Source organism: Eptatretus burgeri, chromosome 2 (genome assembly GCF_056783735.1).
Source record: "Eptatretus burgeri isolate ZD-2024b chromosome 2, Ebu_testis_v1, whole genome shotgun sequence".
Taxonomy (NCBI): Eukaryota; Metazoa; Chordata; class Myxini; order Myxiniformes; family Myxinidae; genus Eptatretus; species Eptatretus burgeri.
In genome coordinates, this window is record NC_140962.1 from 19,510,186 (window position 1) to 19,533,292 (window position 23,107).

General features: G+C 38.6%; 2 protein-coding genes across 2 annotated transcripts in view; both read left to right on the forward strand.

Annotated features, from left to right (window-relative positions):
* LOC147031528 (uncharacterized) overlaps positions 1 to 13,374 on the forward strand; it is a 100,920-nt gene extending 87,546 nt beyond the window's left edge. Inside the window, exon 17 of the mRNA XM_085849731.1 lies at positions 13,306 to 13,374. Within this exon, the coding sequence (XP_085705857.1) occupies positions 13,306 to 13,342 (37 nt within the window). The 3' untranslated portion in view covers positions 13,343 to 13,374. The remainder of the gene's footprint in view (positions 1 to 13,305) is intronic.
* On the forward strand, positions 6,481 to 11,045 carry LOC147031530 (uncharacterized). Its single transcript, XM_085857891.1, has 4 exons — positions 6,481 to 10,038; positions 10,156 to 10,344; positions 10,640 to 10,796; positions 10,884 to 11,045. The coding sequence occupies exons 1-4, from the start codon at positions 9,992 to 9,994 to the stop codon at positions 10,983 to 10,985; spliced, it is 495 nt and encodes a 164-aa protein (XP_085714017.1). The 5' UTR covers positions 6,481 to 9,991; the 3' UTR covers positions 10,986 to 11,045.
* Positions 13,375 to 23,107: the final 9,733 nt, after the last annotated feature.

Sequence of the window (23,107 nt, forward strand, 5' to 3'; positions counted from 1 at the left end):
AGCACACAGAAAAAACACAATTCCATTTACACAAAAAGCAAATATAAAAGCGAAAACAATGCAGAGCTAATACCGACTACCGAGCACACGGCAACACATACAATTCTACCTCACAGACGGCGCCGACAACACATACCCAAAACCAAGGAAAAGAATACCCTCAAGGATGAGGCGGGCCTGAGGCCGAGACCGGGTCGCGCCTACCCGTCTGGTGATGAGACGCGGAGCGGCGATGGCGCCCCAACTCCGCGGACCTCGCGGACAGTGTCTGGCAGGGGGTGGGAAAGGGGCCCCCTTGGTCGCACTATCTCAGCGCGGGGGGAAACAGGAGGGGGTTGCTGATGCTCGGGGTATAGAGGATCTTTATTATGTGCGACGAGCGTCTCCACCTCGGCCAGGTCGCGCTGTCGGCCTCCCTCGGGTGCAGCTTCCTGCACGACGCGAGCACCCCCTCGTCTGGTGTCGCCGCCTTTCCACAGCTCCGTCCCCTCCGTTCCGCACACGACGAGCAGCTCCACCGCCCGCGAAGTCTTGACCCTCTGCTTCCGACTCTCCTACTCTCCGCCTCTCCGCCTCGGGCCTCTCCGACTCTGGACTCTTCTTTGGACTCTTCTTTGGACTCTCCCCTCTCGACTCTCCAACTCCCCGACTCTCCCGACTGACGAACACGGTCCTTTTATCCCCCCGTAGCTTCGCCTTTGACCCCCTCCCTTTGACCTTTCACCTCGCTCCCCATTAGCCCGAGAAAAAGTGGGCGTAAAGGCTTTTTGATCCACAAATTTGCATATATCGATCGTCCTGGAGGCGGGGCCAAATCGCCCCTCGCTCACCGATTGGACGGCAAAAAGTGGGCGTGTGTCGTTTTTGATCCGTTTTTGAAGCACAAAATCCGTGATTTTGTACACGCTGTTCGACGCGCGCCCTGCACGAGTCCAACACCGGTACCCACAGCGGGGCAAGAACGGTGGCGATGCTACGGTTGCGAGGTGTGACGTGAAGGTCGTGGCGGTTGTGGTGAAGCGGCGTTGTGGTTGGTGGTTGATGTTGTGGTTGTGGTGGTAATCATGGCGGTTGGTCCAAAATAAAGATAGTAAAAGAAAAACGGCTATCCTGAAGAGTCGCAGCACGCATAAATGACATGTATTCCCACTAGACAACGGGTTTGGACCTAACTACACATGTACTTACCGAGATACCTCACCTAAGGGACCTGAATGGTGGTTTGCGAATTTGGTAACCACAACAATATATATATGTATTTGTGATGTGTTCCAAGATCATCGGTTGTTCCAGATTGGTGTGATATCCAGCAAATGTGTGCATATCTCAATCATCTCCGTCAATGGTAAATTCGTGAACAAGCTTTTAATATCAAAGGATGCCATTATGTTGGCCTCACTTGTCTTGCGTATACAGGGCAGTATATACAAAATTGCCTTCGTCAATATCCTGCTTAACAGAGCACAGAGGATTTGTTCCCCTTGTAATCTTCCTGCTGCAATTGACAAAATCATAAATATATTCAGTGAGAATGGTTTCCTGAGCATATAGTTAAGAGATACGTGCACAAGTTTCTAAACACAACAAAAGATCGGAAGATTGGTCCGGACAAATGTCCAGTCTTTATCAGGATGCCTTGGAAAGGGCAATCATCATGAAGGTTTGAAGTACAAATCAAACATATTGTATCCAACATGTTTCTGGCTGTGCAACCCCGAGTAATCTTTACCTCTCGCCATTTGATAACACCAGTCAATAAGGATGTGCTCCCCACCTCACAAACCTGCAATCTTATTTATGAGTTTAAGTGCCGATGTGAGCTTGGTACGTGGGCCGCACAACATTAAGATTGGCTGATCGGATCAAACAACACGTCCCTTGGCGATTCGAAGAAAGATTGTGAGGGTTAGAACACAACCAGTGCGAACATGTCGAAATATCCAGCAACCACCAGCCACTGTATCTGTTTCATCTGCCATTACACAGCACCTGGTTGCCAACCCTATCTGTGCAGACCAGTACAATGCAGATATGTTCAGCATATTGAGCCGAGGTCGGAGCTCGTTTCATTTACGTATTTTGGAAGCAACTTTCATCCTTACCACCGATCCAATATTATGTTGTCAAAGGAATTTGTACGATCTCTGTGTGTCTTTCAGCATGGAAAGATCAAGGGAAGTACGGTAACAAATGGCGAATGGACCTTTGGGGAAACCCATCCCCCCTCTCTACAGGATGTGGTTGCAAACGTCAATCATCGACGAACTCTTCTCCAGCCAATGGGAGCTCGAGGTGAAGATTATGAGCCGACCAATGGGTGTTCGGATTAACCATGACGTCATTACGGTTGAACCAATCAGTGTCTACCTTATACAGACCTGCGTATATAAGCACGCGCCTTCACTTCCTCCTTCATTTGCTGCGATCTTACCCTGAAGAGTGCAGCAAGAAAAGCTTCGGTCACTATTATGTCGTGTTTATTTGTATCCATATTGAAGTTTTGTGGTACCAAACATTTGTGTATGTATATGTATATATATATATATATATATATATATATATATATATATATATATATATATATATATATATATATATATATATTTCCTCACCTGGGGAAAGGGGAACCACCCCACTCCCCCATAGTCGCTTTGCTGCAATGCACCACCGATCCTTTCCATCCCATTGCTTCATCTTCTCTCAGTGTTGGCAACTCTGCAGTCTATGATCGAGGAACTACTTAATTTCAATTCAATTAATTATATATGTTTGAACACTAAAATGAATTGGAACACAAACCTGCAGTTTAGCAATGCATTGGCTCTAAATTTTGCGAATTGTACGGAATCTTGTTCCGAGTGTGTTTATGTACACAAATGAGTAAAGGTAATTGTTTTAGTTGATCTACCTGTCTGACAGTTAAACAAAATTGAAAATCTTTCCAAACAGGAAAGTTACTCTTTTTGGGGAAGTCATAAAGGACACAAAGAACAGGCACAAATCACAAATTTAACATGTTAAATGAGATGGTGTAAAAGATTGTGCATCAACGGTGGTAAAACGTTTTTCAATTGCACCGGAATTTTATGATTGTTCACAACCTTTATCTCATAATGGATCCCTCATGTGGTTTACTTGACATCATGAAATTTAATTAACTCTTCCTCCACAATGAAATATTTATTATGTTTCTGCATCTTTGGCAATGCTGTGATTGTTTGAGCTTTATGAGTTTAAGTTACATTTGTTTATTTCATTGATTTGAAGTCTTGGATGCTGTAAATGGGTTTTCGGTGTTGCATCGCCATATGTTGCTTTCATGTTTGTGACATTTCTATGAAACGCATAATGACTAGTTCCAAGATGAGCTAATACCACTATAATGTGTGAAATAGTCAGAAGCTTTTCAAAATTTCTCTCTTGTGTTTTCACTGTTGTTATATCAGCCAGGAGTGGGAGCTCTTATGTCCCATATTTATTTTATGGTATGTGATAAACTTTTTTATCCTTTATATTGTGATTATGTCCCTAAAATAATTCAACCTCAGCTTATGAATGGCAAGCATTAATCCACAATGTAAATTTGGTAAAACCCAAACCAATTATGACAAAAAGTGAACTAGTTCCCAAAAGGAATGCAAGCAAGTACAGCGGTTTTTTTTTTTTTTTTTTTTTTTAAACATTGAAAAATTCCTGGGGAAAGTTTTTAGATTGCTAAAAGGTAAAGCAGTGTAGGAATTATTGCATAACGACAATATTCAACACCCTGTTTCTTTATAACAATAGATAGCAGCATGTGAGGCATCCTTCTTTTTATTTTTTTTATTTTGTCATGTTAAACAAGATGTTTGTTGCCAGCCCGAGTGACGGGGTTTTGCAATCGCGAAAAGACTAATTCATAATTTGGTCAAAATGTCAAAGGGCAAAGTCACAGTAAGTACAAATACCCCTCGTTAGCCCATCCACCGCATAGCGCATGACGGCTGGGTTTTGTAATCGCTTCTGTTTCATTATTTTCCATTCCAGCTTTTGTTATCAAACTTTCAACAAATCTTTATTTTGAGAATATGAAGAACACCAATTATGAAATTTTACCTTTTCTTTTTTTAAACTGTTGGTTTCGTCAAGTTTAGTTTGAGTACAAAGCGGGTGTGGACTGGCTTTGTATTTTGAGATGCTATAAGAACATTTATCCTGTACTACTGGAAGTGTTGGTGATTGGAGGGTCACGGAGAGCATGTGAGGTCTGTGTTGTGCTCAAACTGCAAGCGAGTCGGAAGCTCCCAAAATGAAACTCTTGATTTAAAATCCGTTCACTGTCGTGTTCAATCCTTTATTTAATGTCTCCATTCAGCTTGGTCAATAAAGATCTGCTACATTGGCGCATTCTCTCCACTGCTGCACAGACGCATCTATAACAGGGGGCAGACTCATTTGCATCTTTCGAGAATATACTCCCAAAAACCGTGAAGAAACAAATAAATAGTTGGCCACAGACATTGGCTTAATTATGTATTTTGTGGGTGATGTCAACATGTCATGATCATGTTTGCACATCTGTTGCACTTTACTTGAAACTGCATTTTTGCTTCTCACATTTAAATATCATGAAATGAGATCGAATTTAAGGAAATTATATTCCATTTTATGAAATGCACTTTTTTCAGCTCTGGAAAGGGTTCCATATCATCAAAATGTCGATGTCAATGTATACGTTCTAGTTTGCATGTTGATATTGGAGATGGACGCGCCTACTCATAGTCGTACATTTCTTGTTTTTTATTTACATGTTTATTTTGTGTGTCTGTTTCTTGACTGCTGACCTCATTTGTTACTTGCTCATGTTCTTCTGTATCTGATGATATCGTAAGCAACTTCACAGCTATCTGTGGTTCACTCTTCCTTGATATGCTGCACTCACAGTGCTATGCAAAGTATTGTAATCTTCTTGTATTTCTGTCATCCCATCATATTTTTAAAAGTCAGAGCAGTGGATTGACATTACTGCAGGAGCAATCCCTCTAGTATAGCCATGTCCATCTCTTCTATGTCGGTGAGTAATTCAGTTTCGAGACATTCACCAACGTTATAGCTGACAGTGTGAAAACCTGTCAAATGCAGTTATAAATTTCTTACTGCTTGCATTTCATGCATTTGATTCACACCAATCAATACCCGCTAACTCTGGGAGCGAGAGGATTTTTTTCCAATCAGAATTTGCATCGTTCATCCACCCGCAATACCTCCTCCCTCCAAGAACAAATGCAAGATTTGGTGAAGGTCAGCTAAGCCGTGTTGAATTCCATAAGGAACAGATATACAGATACACAGACATTGCCTTATTTTAGTTAGATGCCTAACAGGTGATTTAGAATAGTTCACTCCCCCTGACACTACAAACATTACATCTTCTGCCATAGATTGAACTCTCCTCCCTTTTCATTCATTGACCACCTCTGATGAAGCTGTGACTATAGCATGCAAGAAGGTCCAAAGAATGTGTGGTGATTTAACTGTTTCTTCTGAGGTATCTTCAACTTTGAGTTTGGTTTTGATATAGGTGTGAAGCATTTAGACTTGCAATGCCCGGTCGAGCTGATTATAATCAAAAAAAAAAAAATGCCAAGAAACAGGTAGACTGGAGGGAAGCATAATTATGCTTCCCTCCAGTCTACCTTTTTCTTGGCATTTTTTTTTTTTAGCTCACCTGAATTTTAGTCAGGTGAGCTTATGCGATTGAGCAGTGTGAGTGAGTGAGTGAGTCAGTCAGTCAGTCAGTCTGTAAACACTTCAGTCATTATCGCTTGAACCAAACACAAGATTTTGATAATTTGGCCACAAGCTTCATATCTGATGCCCAACGAAGGTTTATTGACTGCATCAAAATCTGAGCTCATTAAGGGGGTCTACGGTGGAGGTTTTTTTGACCCCCAAAAAATAGGTATTTGCTATCTTCTCCAAAACTACACACACAATTTCGATGAAACTTGACCACAACCTTCATCACCAGTGATGTACCAAAGTTTATCAACCCCTTCAAAATCTGTGCTCATTAAAGGGGTCGACAGGGGTTTTTGACCCCCCCAAAATAGGTATTTACTCTCTTCTCTGAATCTACAAACACGATTTTGATGAAACTTGGGCACAACATTCATCACCCATGATATACCAAAGTATATCGACTGCATCAAAATCTGCACTCATTAACGGGGTCTACGGGGGGGGGGGGGTGGTTGACCCCCCAAAATAAGTATTTGCTCTCTTCTCTGAAACTACACACACAATTTTGATGAAACTTGAGCCCAACCTTCATCGCCCATGATGTACCAAAATTTATCAACCTCATCAAAATCTGTACTCGTTAGAGGGGTCTATGGGGGTGGGGGGGAGTTTGACCCCCCTCTAAAATAGGTATTTTCTTTCTTCTCCGAAACTACACATGATTTCGATGAATCTTGACTACAATCTTCATCACCCATGATGTACCAAAGTTTGTTCATGACATTACAAAATATTCAGGATTTAAGGGAGTCTGTGAGAGGTTTGAGTGACTGTTGCACCTGATCCAGGAGAGCTTCAGGATGCGCAGTCCTATTTTCTCTTCAAGTTGAGAGGCTTTTTATTTGTTTCACACCCATTACCTGCAAAGAAATATGCATGATTTCACATATGGTACCTCTTTTGGAAACACAACAAATATTATTCTTGCACATCATTGATAATGGTGCTCTGAATATGAGTAACAACAGTGGAAAACACTACCTGGTAACACTCCCACAACTGACTGTTCAGAGTATCCTTCTGTGCACTGTATTTGTTGTACCATTTTTACATACATTGCAATGAACAGCTTTTGTGGGACTTTACTTCTTTGTTAAAGTGAGGAATAACACATACCCTGCAGCTAAAAATACGATGAAACAACATCAACCAATGTTGCAGAATGGAGGTTGCATTGTTGTTCACCGTTACAACATAATTTGAGCCAAACTTCAACATTAAAACAACATCGAGTGCCCACTAGTCATCAGCTTTCAATGTGTTGGTCTTCCATTGTCTTTGCTGCATTTTCATATCTCCTCTAACTCCTTAGGTTCTCTCATTCTGTGTTAGACCTCATAACATATACACTGCTTTGATTTCTGTTTTTAATCTTGACATAGATTTCACTCAGATGTTCCTCCATCCTTGCATGCATGAAAAGCAATCAAAGGGTAAAGATAAAATGTCGAGAATTTAAAGTGTTTTTCCATACGATCATTTAAGTGACATTGATTGATGCAAATCCGTATAAGGTAAACATAAGGAAGAGTGAGTAAATGTAAAATGGTTCGATCACAAACTTGCTCGTTTTAAAAGCCCATGTTTCTGGGATTGAGGATGCAGGACCTCGAGCTTTAATGTAGCGGTTCCAATGGTAACATTTATTATTCTACGTTAGCAGGAACCCTTGACATGGACACGGGAGGAGCACACAAAAGGAAATACAGTAATGCTTCTCGAAGCAATAGAAAAAATAAAAGGACACAGAAGGAGCACACAAACAACCACATCGATGGCAACAACAATTATGTGTTATATAAGATCATCTTTTTCGTGTGTTTTACTTTATTTTACATCCTCGTTGACACTCGCAGATAGCCGTGCAATATGTTTGTCATGAACAAAGTGGTGTCTTTTTATTAAACTTGCCAGCGAAGCGACAGGAGGTACACCAAGTATTTTCGAATGCATTAGGTATGGTGGTTGCCTTTCCAGAAGATTAATGCTACTATGACAGCACTTTTGCCAGTCATATTATTTATTGTTACACACCTTACAGGAAACTGTACCGAACAACATAAGAGATTTATGGTCGACAAGGCAGATGGTTCTTCTTAAGTCTGCTGAGCTTAGTTACAAGGGCATTAATGGGACAAAAAATGCATCATTTTGTATGAGCCTGTTACCTTTTCTTCAAAGAGGAACAAAATCTGTCTGCTTGTTCTGATGCGTTTGCCGAGCTTGTTTCCCCTTCCTCCTGAGTTCATGTGTTCTCTCATCTGCTTTTGATGATCGTGGGATTGTCTTCCAAGTTACTTTTCTCCTCTTAAAGGAGTAAGAAGAAAATTACAGAACACAAGGTTGTCTTAGATGAGGGTGTGAAACAGGCTTGAGGCAAAAAAGCCTTTTATACCATATTTTTGTTTACTCAAAACATTCTCATGAAAATAATTAATGTAAAACGGAAACATTAATGAACATGCAAGTGTTCCCTTGTTTCTTGCCTTTTTATTTTTTCTCACGAATGTCCTGAATGAAGTGTGGCTTCCTCACCCTTTAAAATTAATGGACAATTGGATAGGTTTGTGTGTCTTGCGAAATACAATGAATATTCTCTTGCTCTTTATTACATCATCATTTGAATTAACATCAGAGACAACTTTTGCAGTCATTACTGTAATTTAAATCTATTGGCTGAATGTTTTAAGAATGCTTTTATGCCTTTGCATTGGCCTAGATGCTTTGTCATGTGGTTAAAGGCTTGTTTCTTTCTCCAACTTGATGGTATTCATAGACTACTTATCCCACGCAGTCTTGAGAAGGACTTGGTGCAAGCCAACTCTTCTGGTGGGCATATTTATAATTAAAAAAAATGAAATTCAAATCAAATGGAAGACCAAATGAAATAGGTACCACTTTTGGAGTCATCAGAAGGAACCAGAACAAGCAAAAAGCAAGGATAGGGATAGGGTTTCATGGGTATCATGGATAAGGAACAAGCAAGAGGAACTTGGATGGGGTTTCAACTGCTTACTCCTCTACCCTCAAACCCATCTAGGCACAGCCAGTTGAGCCTTTTACAAAAAAAAAAAAAATCAAAAAGAACCAAGATCCAAAAAATAAATAATTCTGGCTGCCAGACCGTGTGTCCGATCAAGTTGAAATTTAAAACATATATTCCCCATCTCTACTAGATCATAATTTTGAAATCTCACGTCAATTGATGCAGCGGTTAGAGAGAGAGAGAGAGAGAGAGAGAGAGAGAGACAGACAGACAGACAGACAGACAGACAGACAGACAGACAGACAGACAGACAGACAGACAGACAGACAGACAGACAGAGAGACAGAGAGACAGAGAGACAGAGAGACAGAGAGACAGAGAGACAGAGAGACAGAGAGACAGAGAGACAGAGAGACAGAGAGACAGAGAGACAGAGAGACAGAGAGACAGAGAGACAGAGAGACAGAGAGACAGAGAGACAGAGAGACAGAGAGACAGAGATAGATTAAAAATATATTTCCCTTCAATCCAATATGAGTAGAGGATAAATGGGGGCTGCTGAGGCAGCCATTCAAATGAATAGGGAAAAGGGAAAAACTTTGTCTCAAGGTCCAAAAAGCCCAAAATAGGAGACAGATTTCCTCCCCCTCCCATTCAAGCAAATGTTAAATTGATACTTACTGATTAAAGCACTTCTTTCCTTTTTTATTTTCATTCCATTCAAAGAGCGAACCAATGAATATTTGTCCATGTTGTCCTTTCGGGAAGAAGTTCATTTTCTTATAACATTCATTTCCTTCAGTTTTGTAAAATGAGGAAGTGTTTTTGGAGCAGAGTCGTGCCGTGAAAATGAGGAAGTATTCTGTGTGCCTTGTCTCTCGTGGTTATATTTTAAATCATCAGAACACTAACAGAACGAAGTAAACGGCTTTTCAATGTCGGTTTTATCAAAATCATTTAAAGCATTTTCATTTTCGTGTTAAAATGAGTCAGACTGCTTGAGAACGGTTGCCTCGCCAGAACCAAGTCATTTCCTTTGTGGAAACTCACTCTGGAAAAACCATTGTTATGTTATCTCCCATTACGTCATCAAATTGCTGATTTAAACCAACTTGTGTGAAGATGTGTTGATAAGTCAGGCAATTTCTTTCAGTTGAAAATCTCTTCTGTTTGACAGTTTTTTTTCATTTTTCTCATCTTGTCCCAATGGTAAATGACTGAGACATGAACTATCTTTCATCTGACGAAGAAGATAACCCATCACAATATTGGTAAGTTTGTGTGTGTATTGTAAAGTCTGGCTTCCTCTTAGAATGATGGTGAAGCAATTGATTATTAATTAAATCATGATATGACTAATAATTATTTTATTTTATTTTTTCTAACAGGTTGTCCCCAATAAGAACTTCATTGATAACTGATGTTGAAAATGAGTTATCTGAATTACACGACGAGTGGATAAAAATGAATGACTTCCTTGAAGATATTTATTCTTTTCGAAATGAACTGTATGATATTATTGTTGACTGGAAACAAGTCCTCTCATGTCTTTTGATCTTGAATGACCTGAGTCCAAGGTGAGAAAATTATCGCTCTGTCTCTGTCTTTCTGTCTCTGTCTTTCTGTCTCTGTCTTTCTGTCTCTGTCTTTCTGTCTCTATCTGTCTCTGTTTGTCTGTCTCTGTCTCTCTGTGTTTGTCTGTCTCTCTCTCTCTCTCTCTCTCTCTCTCTCTCTCTCTCTCTCTCTCTCTCTCTCTCTCTGTATTTTTTTGTTCTCCTTAGACACAACCTTTTATTTGGTATGGTGGTAATTCATTTAAAAGCAATACCACAACTTGGTGGTAATTTTTGACTACTTGCTTTTTATTTTCAGCATGAAGACTGAATCATACATGGGTGGTGAAGAGAATGAATTTTGCAACCTTGAATGGGAAGATGTTGAAATTCCACGGGGTGATGATTCATTTCAAACTTGTTCCAGTTTAAATGCTCATCTGGATGAAATGGACACAAAACTCCATCTTCTGGAGGTAAATGTTATATTTATTATTTTATTAATATCATAATATAATCATCTTTATATACCCTAATTGTTCTTCACTCTTTGTTTTGAACAGAAGATGTTGATCGAGTTTCAAAATCACAAGACATCTGAAGCAGACTGCTGGGAAAGATCGTTCATTCTCGCAACTGAATATTTAACCAAAGAAAAATGTTGAATATTTTCAATCTTGATGAATTATATTTGCTTTGCTTTCAATTATTTAATTATTATTTATTAAAAAAGAATAAAGGAGGGGGAGGGGGGTTAGGTGCGCTCCCCCAACGACCCACCACCCCCTCATCCCACCCCCTCCCCTCCCCGTGTGTGTGTGGGATGAGGAGGGTGGTGGGTCAAAGGTGGGGGTGCATAGGGGGGTGGGGCTCTTGTAGATGGGTGGGGTTTGTGTGGGGTGTGGGTGGGTCTTGTGTGGATGGGTGGGGCTTGTGTGGGGGGGTGGGGGATGGGTGGGGCTTGTGTGGGATGGGTGGATGGGTGGGGCTTGTGGGTGGGTGGGGCTTGTGTTTGTTGGGTGGGGCTTGTGTGGGTGGTTGGGGTTTCTGTTTGTCGGGTGGGGCTCGTGTGGGTGGGTGGGGCTGGTGTGGGTGGGTGGACCATGTGTGGGTGGGTGGACCTTGTGTGGGTGGGTGCGGCTTGTGTGGGTGGGTGGGGCTTGTGTCTGTTGGGTGGGGCTTGTGTGGGTGGGCGGGGCTTGCGTTTGTTGGGTGGGGCTTGTGTGGGTGGGTGGGGCTTGTGTGGGTGGGGCCTGCGTGGGTGGGTGGGGCTTGTGTGGGTGGGTGGGGCTTGTGTGGATGGGTGGAGCTTGTGTGGGTGGGTGGGGCTTGTGTGGATGGGTGGAGGTGGTGTGGGTGGGTGGGGCTTGTGTGGGTGGGTAGGGCTTGTGTGGGTGGGTGGAGGTGGTGTGGGTGGAGCAAATTTTTTTTAGTTTAATAAACGTGTGTGGGGAACAAATTGATCACTAATTATGTGAATAGGATGGATGTGGATGGTGTTTGCGTGGGTGGGGCTTGTATGGGTGGAGTTTGTGTGGATGTGGTTTTTTTGTGGGTGGAGCTTGTGTGGGGTGGTGTTTATGTCTGTGGAGCTTGTGTGCATGGGGATTGTGTGTGGGTGGGGCTTGTGTGGAAGTGGTTTTGGTGGGTAGAGCTTGTGTGAGGTAGGGTTTATGCGTATGGGGATTGTGTGGATGTGGTTCTTGTATAATGTGGATGTGGCTTTTTTGTACTTTTCCTTCATTAAAGGTGCTGTATAATATAATGTTGTTATTTTTTGGAAAATTCAAAAATGTTTTGGTGTAGAACTCTGTACCCTCACCAGTCCACAATTTTTGGGGTTTTCGCTTACTTTTATTAAATATCTGTTGAAAGGCTAACATAAGAGTATTACCTGTTTTGTTTTTTAAAGGGACAACCCACGCATATCTTCTCCTCAAATCAATAACGGTTAAAGCATACTTGTACCCCTTATCATTATTGAGTTCAATCAAATCAGCGGACCAGATATAATCAACTTCCTTGGAACTTCCTTCTATGAAACTTTGTGATTATTGGTTTATGTAATTCATCAGCTAATTGCTCTTAAATGTTAATGACATCATTAGAGCCTATAAGTTTTTTTTGAATTTCCAAGCCTAAGTTTCAATTTAGCACTGATCATCTTCACGATGAACCTTTCAACTTTTTCTCTCAAGGTTGGATTTTGTATTGGAGACAAATTATACAACATTTCTCTATTGGCTTCATGTTTTTCTTCCAACGTTGTGGTATTCCCATAACCAATATCGTGCCTCATGCACACTTCATCAACCCTATTGATAGGTTTGCTCCACGGTTTGGGATTGTCAGCCTCATCTAATCTTTCATTCAAGTTTGTTCCTGGACCACAGAAAGAATACCGTGGTCGATGTAATTCCCCTGGTATTCCAGTAGTTGTAAATTTACTTCCTGATAAAAACTTTTGTATATCTCCCCCACGTTTGTGTTTGGAGATAAATTTACTATTTTGAGCCACACACCGAACATATGCCTTTTTGTATAATGTTGTTATTTTTACTTTTAAAATATGAGATATTTTTAGTATTAGTTTTCTTTTTACATTTGAGACAATAACTCATTTATTTATGAGAAAAATTCCTGCAGAGTGCGAAAACCTTTTTAGTTTCCAACATGCACATTTGAATCTTGATTTTTAAAACATAAAGAATCCTCAGAAATGTCTTCACTCTCTCCTCCATTTATTTAAGAAAAAGAAAAAATTTCAATCACACCAAGGAAAACTATGTTTAAAGTCTTGACGCAAATATTTCTAATAGACTTGTCAATTCATTGTTTTCTTCCTCGGTGCGTTGAGATTTATTTATTTTCTGTAATACCCCCAATCTTTTTCTAATCTCACTGGTTTCCATATTTTTAATATTTATTTCTTCTCTCTCTTTCCTCCCTCTCCCTCTCCTCTCTTCTCCTTCTCCTTTGTCTCAGTTTCTTCAACTCCTTCCTCGTCCCTTACTCTCCTTGAATCACTTACACCCCAGAGAATATCATACATGTATTCATCAGGATTTCTTGTTATTCCTGTATCCAAAATAATTTTTTTTACAAAAGGAAACAAATAAAATTTCTTCTGAATTTCTAAAAGAGCCTTGCGTTTTCTTAACTCTATAATTTTTTCATTATTTAACATTTTAATTAAATCCAAAGTTTTTGGTTTATTAACATCAGTATAAAACCAATCTTTTATTGAAAATACCTCATTCTTATGTTGTAGAACATATTTATTAAAATACCGAATACCCTTTTCTTGAAGGTATGCTTGGACACAGAAATGATAATTTTCTTGAAGCCTTCTCGCTGTCATTTATGTATTCGAAATATAATGACAAGAAATACTGTTACAAATCTGGAAACCATGCGCACTCAACATTCAGGTCCCAAAGTTAGTTATGCAGGTAAGTGCGTGTGAGATAGGTCCCTTTCCTTTTTGTCTAGTGGGAGACTCGAAAACGTGCGTTGTGACATCTTTAGTTAGGTTATTACATCAGCCATCTACATCCCATCTGCATGACCCAACCAACCCATCACGCTCCATCCCCACAGACGAATTCCTCTGGTACGACGATTTTCTCAGGGCAGATCCTATTACTCTCTGTGCGAGCGTGGCCACGAGGAATATTCGTGGCTACCGAGCATGGGCCACGGCTCCCCCTTGGAAAGGTGCGGCCGTAGGCCAATGAGGGACGGACAGCAAGATGATTCTCGCCAAGGCCCCGCCCCGTGTGGGAGGAGAGTGGTGGAAAAACGGAAGTGGTGTGGACGGAAGGCCGTGTGTCATTATCTTTGGCATTGGCGCGAGAGTTCGGTGGACAAGAGTTCTGTGGACAGGAGTGGAGTGGACGAAAGGAGCCGTGGTTGTTGTTTTGCGCTTGTCGGTGGCTGCACGGAGAAGGCGGTTTTGTCGGTACGTGGACGGATCATAGTTCGAGTGTCCTGACGATTCGCCACGTGGGTTCCGTCCCGAACCACGAGCCTGGCACGAGCTTCCGGACCGTGCCCCGATGACCATTAGCCACCAGGTGCCGCATTTCCGAGCACGGCAGGTACTCTTTTACTCTGACCTCCAGCTCATCTCTCCTCACGGCTGCGAGGGGAACAATAAAATCTTGGTTTCTTTTCGTGTGTGTGTGTGTGTGTGTGTGTGTGTGTGTGTCCGTCCATAGGCCCCGTCTGTTAAGTAGAAATTGTTAAGTGCTTTTCGTTCCTTGTAAATTACAATTTCTTATTCGGATAACTCTGCTCTGTATCTCCCCTCCCCGATTATTCTTTGTAAAATAAACCCCTGTTAAATGTGCCAGCTCGTTTTCTGTGCTTTCCTCCATTGGCCTAGCATGGTGCGTATTGCAAATTAGCAAGGCCGTTCGTGCCAGAGGTTATTAATTTGGTCCAGCACAGCTTTGGTAACTTCCACTCGGTTACGCCAGATCCGAGTCGATGATAGCGACTCGTTTCGGACTTAGTTGGTCGAGGGTGTGGTTTTCCCCGGTAGGTGGACGATGTAGGTATTTAGGTATATTGAAATTAGGCAATTAACCCCACCCCACACCGTCAAAATATTGGCGACCACGGTCCTCAGTGACCCGTGACCTTTCGGAGTTGTCCGAGAGTCACGACCTAAATTGCAGGTGTTAGGTGGGAGACGACGACTCCACTGCTCCACCTCGTGGTCGTTTATCGCCACCGAACCCCGGCCCACAACAATGCCTCCCCATCTTCCCATAGTTGAATCATTTTGTATTTCCTTACTTATTACATATAATCCTGCTCTTTATGTTTTCATGATATAAACTATGGCAAAACCATGATTGATTTTACCCTTATTAAATTCTTTTATTTGTTGTTTGCAGATTATGCTTCAACAAAGCTCATTCTCGGTACCAAGTGGATAATATTCTTCCTTAGGAGACTGATTTAATTGTTCCAGGTCTTCTAGGTTAATTTAAAATGACCAATTATACCCTAAATCATTCATATCATATCCCCATTGTTCTATTCTCATACAAACGATCTGCCCTTATTTATAAAATTTTATTTTAATTGGAACTGTGAATTCTGTATGACCTGGAGATAAAATCACACTTCTGTATTTTTGGAATACATAGCCATTTCATTTAAGGATATATATATATATTGTGATAAATCACTTAATCTCACCAAGTCAGTCGGGTTTGGATAATTTATTAATTTATAAGCATTTTTCATATTAATATTTTTTTGCTATACTATATTTCTGTCGTTCAGCCTGAGCCTTTGTGTAATAATTTGATAAATCAATATCCAGTTCTTGGGATACACCAAAGATAGAACCATCTTTACCAACATAAGTCATTTATTTTAGATTAAAAATGTCATTAAAAAATTTATTTTTGTTGAGTTGAAATAACACATACAGACATAATTGACCACAACACTTGGAATTTAATTATTGGACTTGAAATGCTTGATAAACACCATTCTGTAAGAGAATTACTTCAACAGGTGGTGGAAGACCAAAACTATCAAAATAATATTTGTCTTGACTATTAAAAATACAAACCCAATGAGAACCATTCCCATTATTATCTTCTAAGTTCATAATAATATTCTTTGTATGTTTAGGCAAGTTTGTTAATTCATCTCTCATACAAATAACCACATTATGAATTTTTAATTTCTTACAATATTTGATAAGTTCTAAATTTGATGTTGTATTCTTTCCAAATTCTTTAAACCACTCATCAATGCTCATTTATTTATTAGAAAGATATAATCCATTTTCCCTTTTAGTTAATTTTATACCTGTTTGTGGGATAAAAGAAAGCATATCTCCAACGAACAATCTCGCTTTATCAGGCAGACTTTCAAGTTTTTCAGCAAAATCTAGAATTGCACCACTTCCACGAATTTGTTTCTCCAACTGTTTATGTCTTTCCAATTCTTTTTGAGCCAAGAGTTGAGCCTTCCTTTCGTTGGCAGTTTTCACCACTGCTGAAATACCACCCGTCAATGCTCCAGCCACACTTAAACCAGCAAATAAAGGAATTAGAAATGGGAGAAATCCTCCACTCGCCTCTCCACTTGAATATTTCTTCAACATTGGTTTTGACATTTTTATTTTAAGTGAGCCAGTATTGTTCAAGATTTTCACCTGTTCTCTTGTGAACAAAACATCAATTCTTACGACTCCTTTTCTCTGAATTGTATTAACGTTAATCATACAAGGCTTTTGAATTCAAGATGATAGTTTATGAAGATTGATTTCATTAACATATACCCCAGTTGGCACTTTACTACTCATTTATTTATAAAAAAAAATTATGTGAGACTAATCATAACACCATTATCTGTATTAATCTGCAATTCTGTTTCTTCCAAAAGCAAACAATATGTATCAACTTCTTCACTCTCTCCTCTTTCAACCTTAGTGGGAAGTATCCACTCGATTAGACTTTATAGTTTCCTTTTGAGCACTCGGGTCAATCGCATTGATTGTTACCAGACTTTTAAATGCTGTCATATCCAAAATAGGTTCTTTATTTCCATTGCTTGCACACACCTTTTGGAAAGACTTGTATGCTTCAGCATAATCATTTTTTTCCCAATTAATTCGCAATCTATCTCGTGGATAAAATGTTCCATCTCGAGAAACGCGAAGTTGTTTCACCTTAGCATTATCACTTAATGCATTATTCTTATCAGTAGAATTATCACCATTTGGTTTGTTTTTTTTTTGAAAAAATGAGCCACAGATATCGTGGCTTTCCTTCCAGAACACCCAAATTCCACGTGTAAGTGGTTTGGATCAGTTTAACGTGTTGACGTCTTCTTTTAAGGTATGATACATTGAGTGGCTTCTTTGAGTTAAGTCTTCTATTCAACATCTCTTCTGTTTTAAGATTAGGAGTATATTCACTCATATACTAACTAATTTCATCAATAACAAATTTATTCTGAGCAGCAAAAGCATAAGCCACACCAAAAAGCAATCTATTTTCATTATCATTCCTTTGCAGTTTAAATCTAATTTTGACCATACACAACTTTATCATGATTACAAATCCAAATATATCTTTAAGTGGTACTGCCACAGTCAAACTATTATATGCTTTTGTATCATCATTATAATACATTCCTTTCCTTTGACTATATCCAGGGTCTGTGTTTGTTCCCGTTGACATATCAGGAATAAAACCTTCGACAGCCCCCTTTCCCATTCTATCACTAAATGAATATAGTGTAAATTTCATCTTTTCAGATGTCGCAGAGACATAATCAACCGCTTCAACTTTTTGTGTTCCATTGTACAAACGAACATGATCAAACATTTTCCAGAAGAAATCATTTACTAGTGTAGCGTTTGTGTTCGTCGCAGCCTTCGTGAATGTAAATTTAAACAACAAGAAACTTTCGGCAAGATTCAAATAAGTTTGTTGATTCTTTATTTCAAAACTTTTTGTTCCATTTGCATTCCAGTCTGTTCCAGTTATTGCATTTACCTTGAAGTAATCTTCTTTTTTAGTGGAGTTTGAGATGACAATGGTATCATCCAAATCATAGATACTATCAATTGCTTCCATACTTGTATTTATTTTGGAAAAAAGATGTTAAAACTTTTGAAACCCTGACCCAAGTATTTGAATTATTTTCTGTCCTTCTTGGGGAGACAACTGAGTTTTGCCTTTCTTAATTTTTTTTATTGCTTGTAATTTATGAGATTCCTTTTGGGAATCTTTTATAATCTTTATAGCACCCACTACATTTCCCACAGCAGAAGCAGTTGAACCAATTAGGTCTTTATGTTTAAGAATAGTTGAACCTATATCCATAAGAGTATCAATTATCCCATCTCCTTTTTTAGGTCATCTCTACCATCTCAGTGGAGATGACCTAATAAAGCCAGTCTCGAAGTCTGTCCGTACGTCCATACACAATCAAACCGAGTGGAGACAAATAACCAATAGTGGAATGGATAGAGGTTGATGAGACATGCACAACGATATAACTTTCAAGGTCTTCCAAGGTCGAGGTCAAGGTCACGAGGCTGTCAAAGTTGCGAAAATCGTCGATTTCAAATCGTATCTCCTCCCTCATTTATCAAGAGAGATCAAATGTTATTAGTGATTCAGATACTATGGACTATTATCTAGAGCAACACGAGCTATTTTTTGAAATTTGCTCTCGTTCCAATTTTATTGCCCTTCAAACTTCGCTCTGATTCTTACATGTCCGGTGCTAATTTGAAGTGATCATCCGGAGGCCGGCGCCAATCTCTGAAGATGCTCCGGGTCCTGCGCAAATTTTTGCATATTTTTGCCCTGTATGGGCTGTTCATAAAGTACATACAAAAATGAGGGGGGTGGGTGGTTAAAAGCCCGCGTACAGGGGTGGTTGGGTGGTACGACGGCTGCATACATACTTTATGAAAGTGGTGTCGGACTAGATGAAAGCGTTTCAGAAGATGAAGGTGAGCCTGTCGTCATCGCGAGGGGGAAAAATATCCCCGTTTACAGGAACATTTTCGACGTGATGTTGAATCCGTGGACGTCAATAATTAAATTGTTCCATATTACTGTATTACCGTAGTTGATAATTACTGATGCATTTGAGATAAATCTGCAGTTCGTTGTAATCTTCAAAGTATTGTGATGTGATATGAGATGCATATGGGGGTGGGTGAGTGGTCACTAGCCTGCATACAGAGGGGAGTGGGTGGTTTTGAAACCCCGAAGTAGAGCGTACGTACTTTATGAACTGCCCTATTCCAGTCTGGCACAGAGTAACTTTTTGAACTTGTATTACCGTAGTTAATAATTACTGATGTATTTGAGGTAAATCTACAGTTCGTTGTAATCTTCAAGTATTGTGATGTGATATGAGATGCATATGGGGGTGGGTGAGTGGTCACTAGCCTGCATACAGAGGGGGTGGGTGGTTTTGAAACCCGGAAGTAGAGCGTACATACTTTATGAACTGCCCCTATTCCAGTCTGGCACAGAGTTACTTTTTGAACTTTTTTGAGTTGGGCAAAAATATGAGTTCTGCCGAGTTGTAATTTGATTTTGCTTCTGTCGACCTCTGGCAGAGATGACCGGCACTCCCACTCGGGGGTATTTTTTTTAAATTGATGTCCGACACCCCTTCGTCTCTTCAGTTTATAGTATCCTCTATTATTTTCCAAATATTTCCAGATAAACCAAATCTTTTAACATTTGAAGTTTTTTAGGAGTATATTCTACTGTGGGAACTGTGGAAACATCTTTCATTTTTTTCTTGAGAAGTTTTTAAAAGTGGTTTAAAAATTTTCTCTTGTTTTCTTTCAAATGCTTCTTCACCCGTTAGTTTATGTCTGCATTTCTTCTTTATGTCTTCCTGTTGTTTTACAACTTTTGAAACCAACTCTTGATGCTCCTTAAATCTTCTTGCTTTTTCTTTCGCATCCATTTATTTATTGGAAAATATCATTCACTGAATTATAAAGGTCAACAGGGAAATTTTCCTTTTCTTCATCATTGAAGTAGATGTGTTCAAATAAATCCTTTTCTTTAAATATTTCGTCAAATTCTTTATTAACATTAATACGAGTTGTAATTTCTTCTTCACTAATACTTGTATCTCTGCTTTTCATACATTTGCGTTGAGTTTCTCCATCGACATCAAAACCGAATGATAAAATCTTAACCCCATTACCACTCAGATGTTTAATAATTTGTCTCATTCCTTCTAGATTAGTTTCTAATATCCCAAGACCACCAGATTTTAGTTTCTTGAACTCACTCTTACAATGTGAATATTTTGTTGTACCAAGAGAAACTTCCTCAAATATTTGACCTTCATTCCTCAATCGCATAAGAGCCTGGTGTTGGCGCAGTGGTTAGGGTAGCGGCTTGGGATCCAAAAGGTCCTGAGTTCAAGCCCCATTGGGCCACTGAATTAATACACCAGGGGGTTGACTCAGCCTGTCATCCTTCCGAGGTCGGCTAAATGAGTACCAGTGTACTGGGCCGGTGTATACCCCGGTTAAAATAGGTGTACCATATCCCTGTGTCGTAGAGGCGACCAGGGTTGCGTCAGGAAGGGCATCCGGCGTAAAACATGTGCCAAATCACTATGCGGATCATACGGATGATCCGCTGTGGCGACCCCTAACGGGAGCAGCCGAAAGAAGAAGAAGATTCCTCAATCGCATATGTTCCTCTTCTGAAATATCGTAATATTCTTCACCTTCTACTTCTCCAGGTCTTATTGCTCTAGTTATTGTTGATACAATACAAACTACATGGTGCTTTTTAAGCAAATTTACAATATTTTCATTTGTACTTTCCAAGAACCTTGATTTCTGAAAGTTTTTTTCCAGAAGCAGATTTACCCACAAGATTTATAATAATAGTTGTCATTTATATATGTAATTGTTTATAAAATAAAAAATATATCTTTTAATATCTCATCTTGTTTCACAACAATATATTTATATTTTTCAGTCGTGTGCTTCATATAATCTCCAAATTCCTTTTTACGACATAATGTAGAACAATTGTCTCTCAAAAAATTGTTTATATCTATTGTATTTAACTTGAATAAAATAAAACTATGAGCATTGTTTCTTATTGAGCAACGAGGGAGTTGAAAGTATGATTGACTAAGAGAAATACAATTACAAGAAGAATGTCTCCCTCTTGTGTAGTAGCTGTCCATTACCGTTTGGTTTCTCTCATTAACACAATCATCAAAGATAACGAGGTTCTTTTTTGATTTATCCAAATCTTGGGGAGAAGGTATATCGTCCGTATTATCATTAAGAATACAAGTTATCAGTTTTGATTTCTTTTTATATCTCTGTGTATCACAAAATAGTTGTATTATATCTTCAATGTTGTAATCATTTCGTTTGTTTTGAAGTTTAAATTAACCGATTATATCTTCTTTTTGAAGGCCAGCATTAAAACCTTGTGAGAGTAGTTGATACTCAGGTTGAAAACTCGACTTTGTGAAAATTATTAAATTATCATAATCCAAAAAGTTGGGAGTAAGGAACATCTTCAAAAGTAAGCAGGTTTTTCCACACCTGCTTGAACCAACTATGAGACGTCTTAATGAATTTGGAAGATTTTTTATGGTTGTTAAATTTTATCTTATTTTCCCAAATGGGTAAAAATCATTAATTTATATATTTGGAAAACAGGTTATTTAATTTATTATTGGCTTTTTTAGAAACTCTATATTTTATCCTTAGTTCGGGTTTAATTTCAAGATAATCCATTATTTTATTTATACAATATCTTGTGTTGATATTTCCCTGAAAATGGCAATCGTGAATAATATATAACAACAATCCTTTGAACATTTCTGTAATACTACTTTCAGTTTCTTCCATTGTAAGGAAAGGTGTGTTATCACCCTCATACTTTACATTCATTTCTCTAATCAATCTTGTAAAGTAATTCATTTTTGGTGTAAATCTAAAAGAATTATATTCCTTTTTATATATTTTTTTTATTATCATTGATTAGAAGATAATCACAGAATATACATTGTTTATAGGCTTTTGACTCTGTGTTTAATCCCCGTCTTTCACACGCAGGACAATTCTCAAATTTATCATGTGGAGAATCAGGAAATTCAAGAGGCTCAAAATCTAGTAAACTATTCATATTTATAAAGTAAAACTTTGCTTCAACTAAAATTCATCTTCAGTACTTTTCATTGGAACTTTCACAATCATCTATAAAGCTACTTTCACAACTATCGTTTGAAAACAAATTCTTGGTATCATAACTATCGTTTGAACACAAACTCTCGGTATCATAACTATCGTTTGAACACACTCTCGGTATCATAACTGTCATCACTCTCATCATCTTCAAAATCTTCAGTTGAATAATGACTCGTATTTAATTAGTTGAAAAAAACATTACCATCTATATGTATATACTTTTTTTCATTGACAGATTCAACAACTATATTTTTAAAATTAAAGGTAATTTTAAAATGATCCTTAACTACGATTGAACGAAATGTCATTTCACCTGATGTATTAACATCCTTGATTTCATCAGGATTTACATCTTTAGGGTTGTTGAAAAAAAATACAAATTTCTCCTTGATGGTCTTGAATGAATATCTCAAGTATTACAGATGGTCTTATCTTTTCTTTCTAAAGCTTCATCCATGAGGTTTTTCTTTTTTGATACTTTTTCTTGTTTCATTGCTTTTTCTAGTTTTGAATATATTGCCAGAAGGAGAGGAGAAACTTTTGTTTGAGATACTTTAATTGATGTTCTTCCAGATATACTAAAAGCCCTTCCACTGAATGAAATTGAAGAACTTGTATTATTCACCATAATTGTTTTTATCCAATAGTTGTTATATTTATCTTTATTCAATTTTACATCCTTGACATATTTCTCAGTATCTTTTACAAATGAAGGGATTGATTGAAACTTGTGTTTTGTGTCTTAACCTGATACATTGTATTTATTAAGTGAAAAAAGTTTGAGGATAAAATGGTTTTAAGCACAGATTCACCTATAAATTAAACAGAATTTTCATCAAGAAAATTTTATTTGAAGCAAAGTTTTGTTATATAAATTTGGTGAATACAACGTACTGCAATGTTTGTAATCATGAATATAAATGTTATAAAAAAACATCTTCAAACCAACAAACACACATTCAATCTTTTCAGACAAATATCTCCACTTGACCAAGAAACAATACATTGTGGTAGATGTAAAAATGATATTCTTTAATTTTT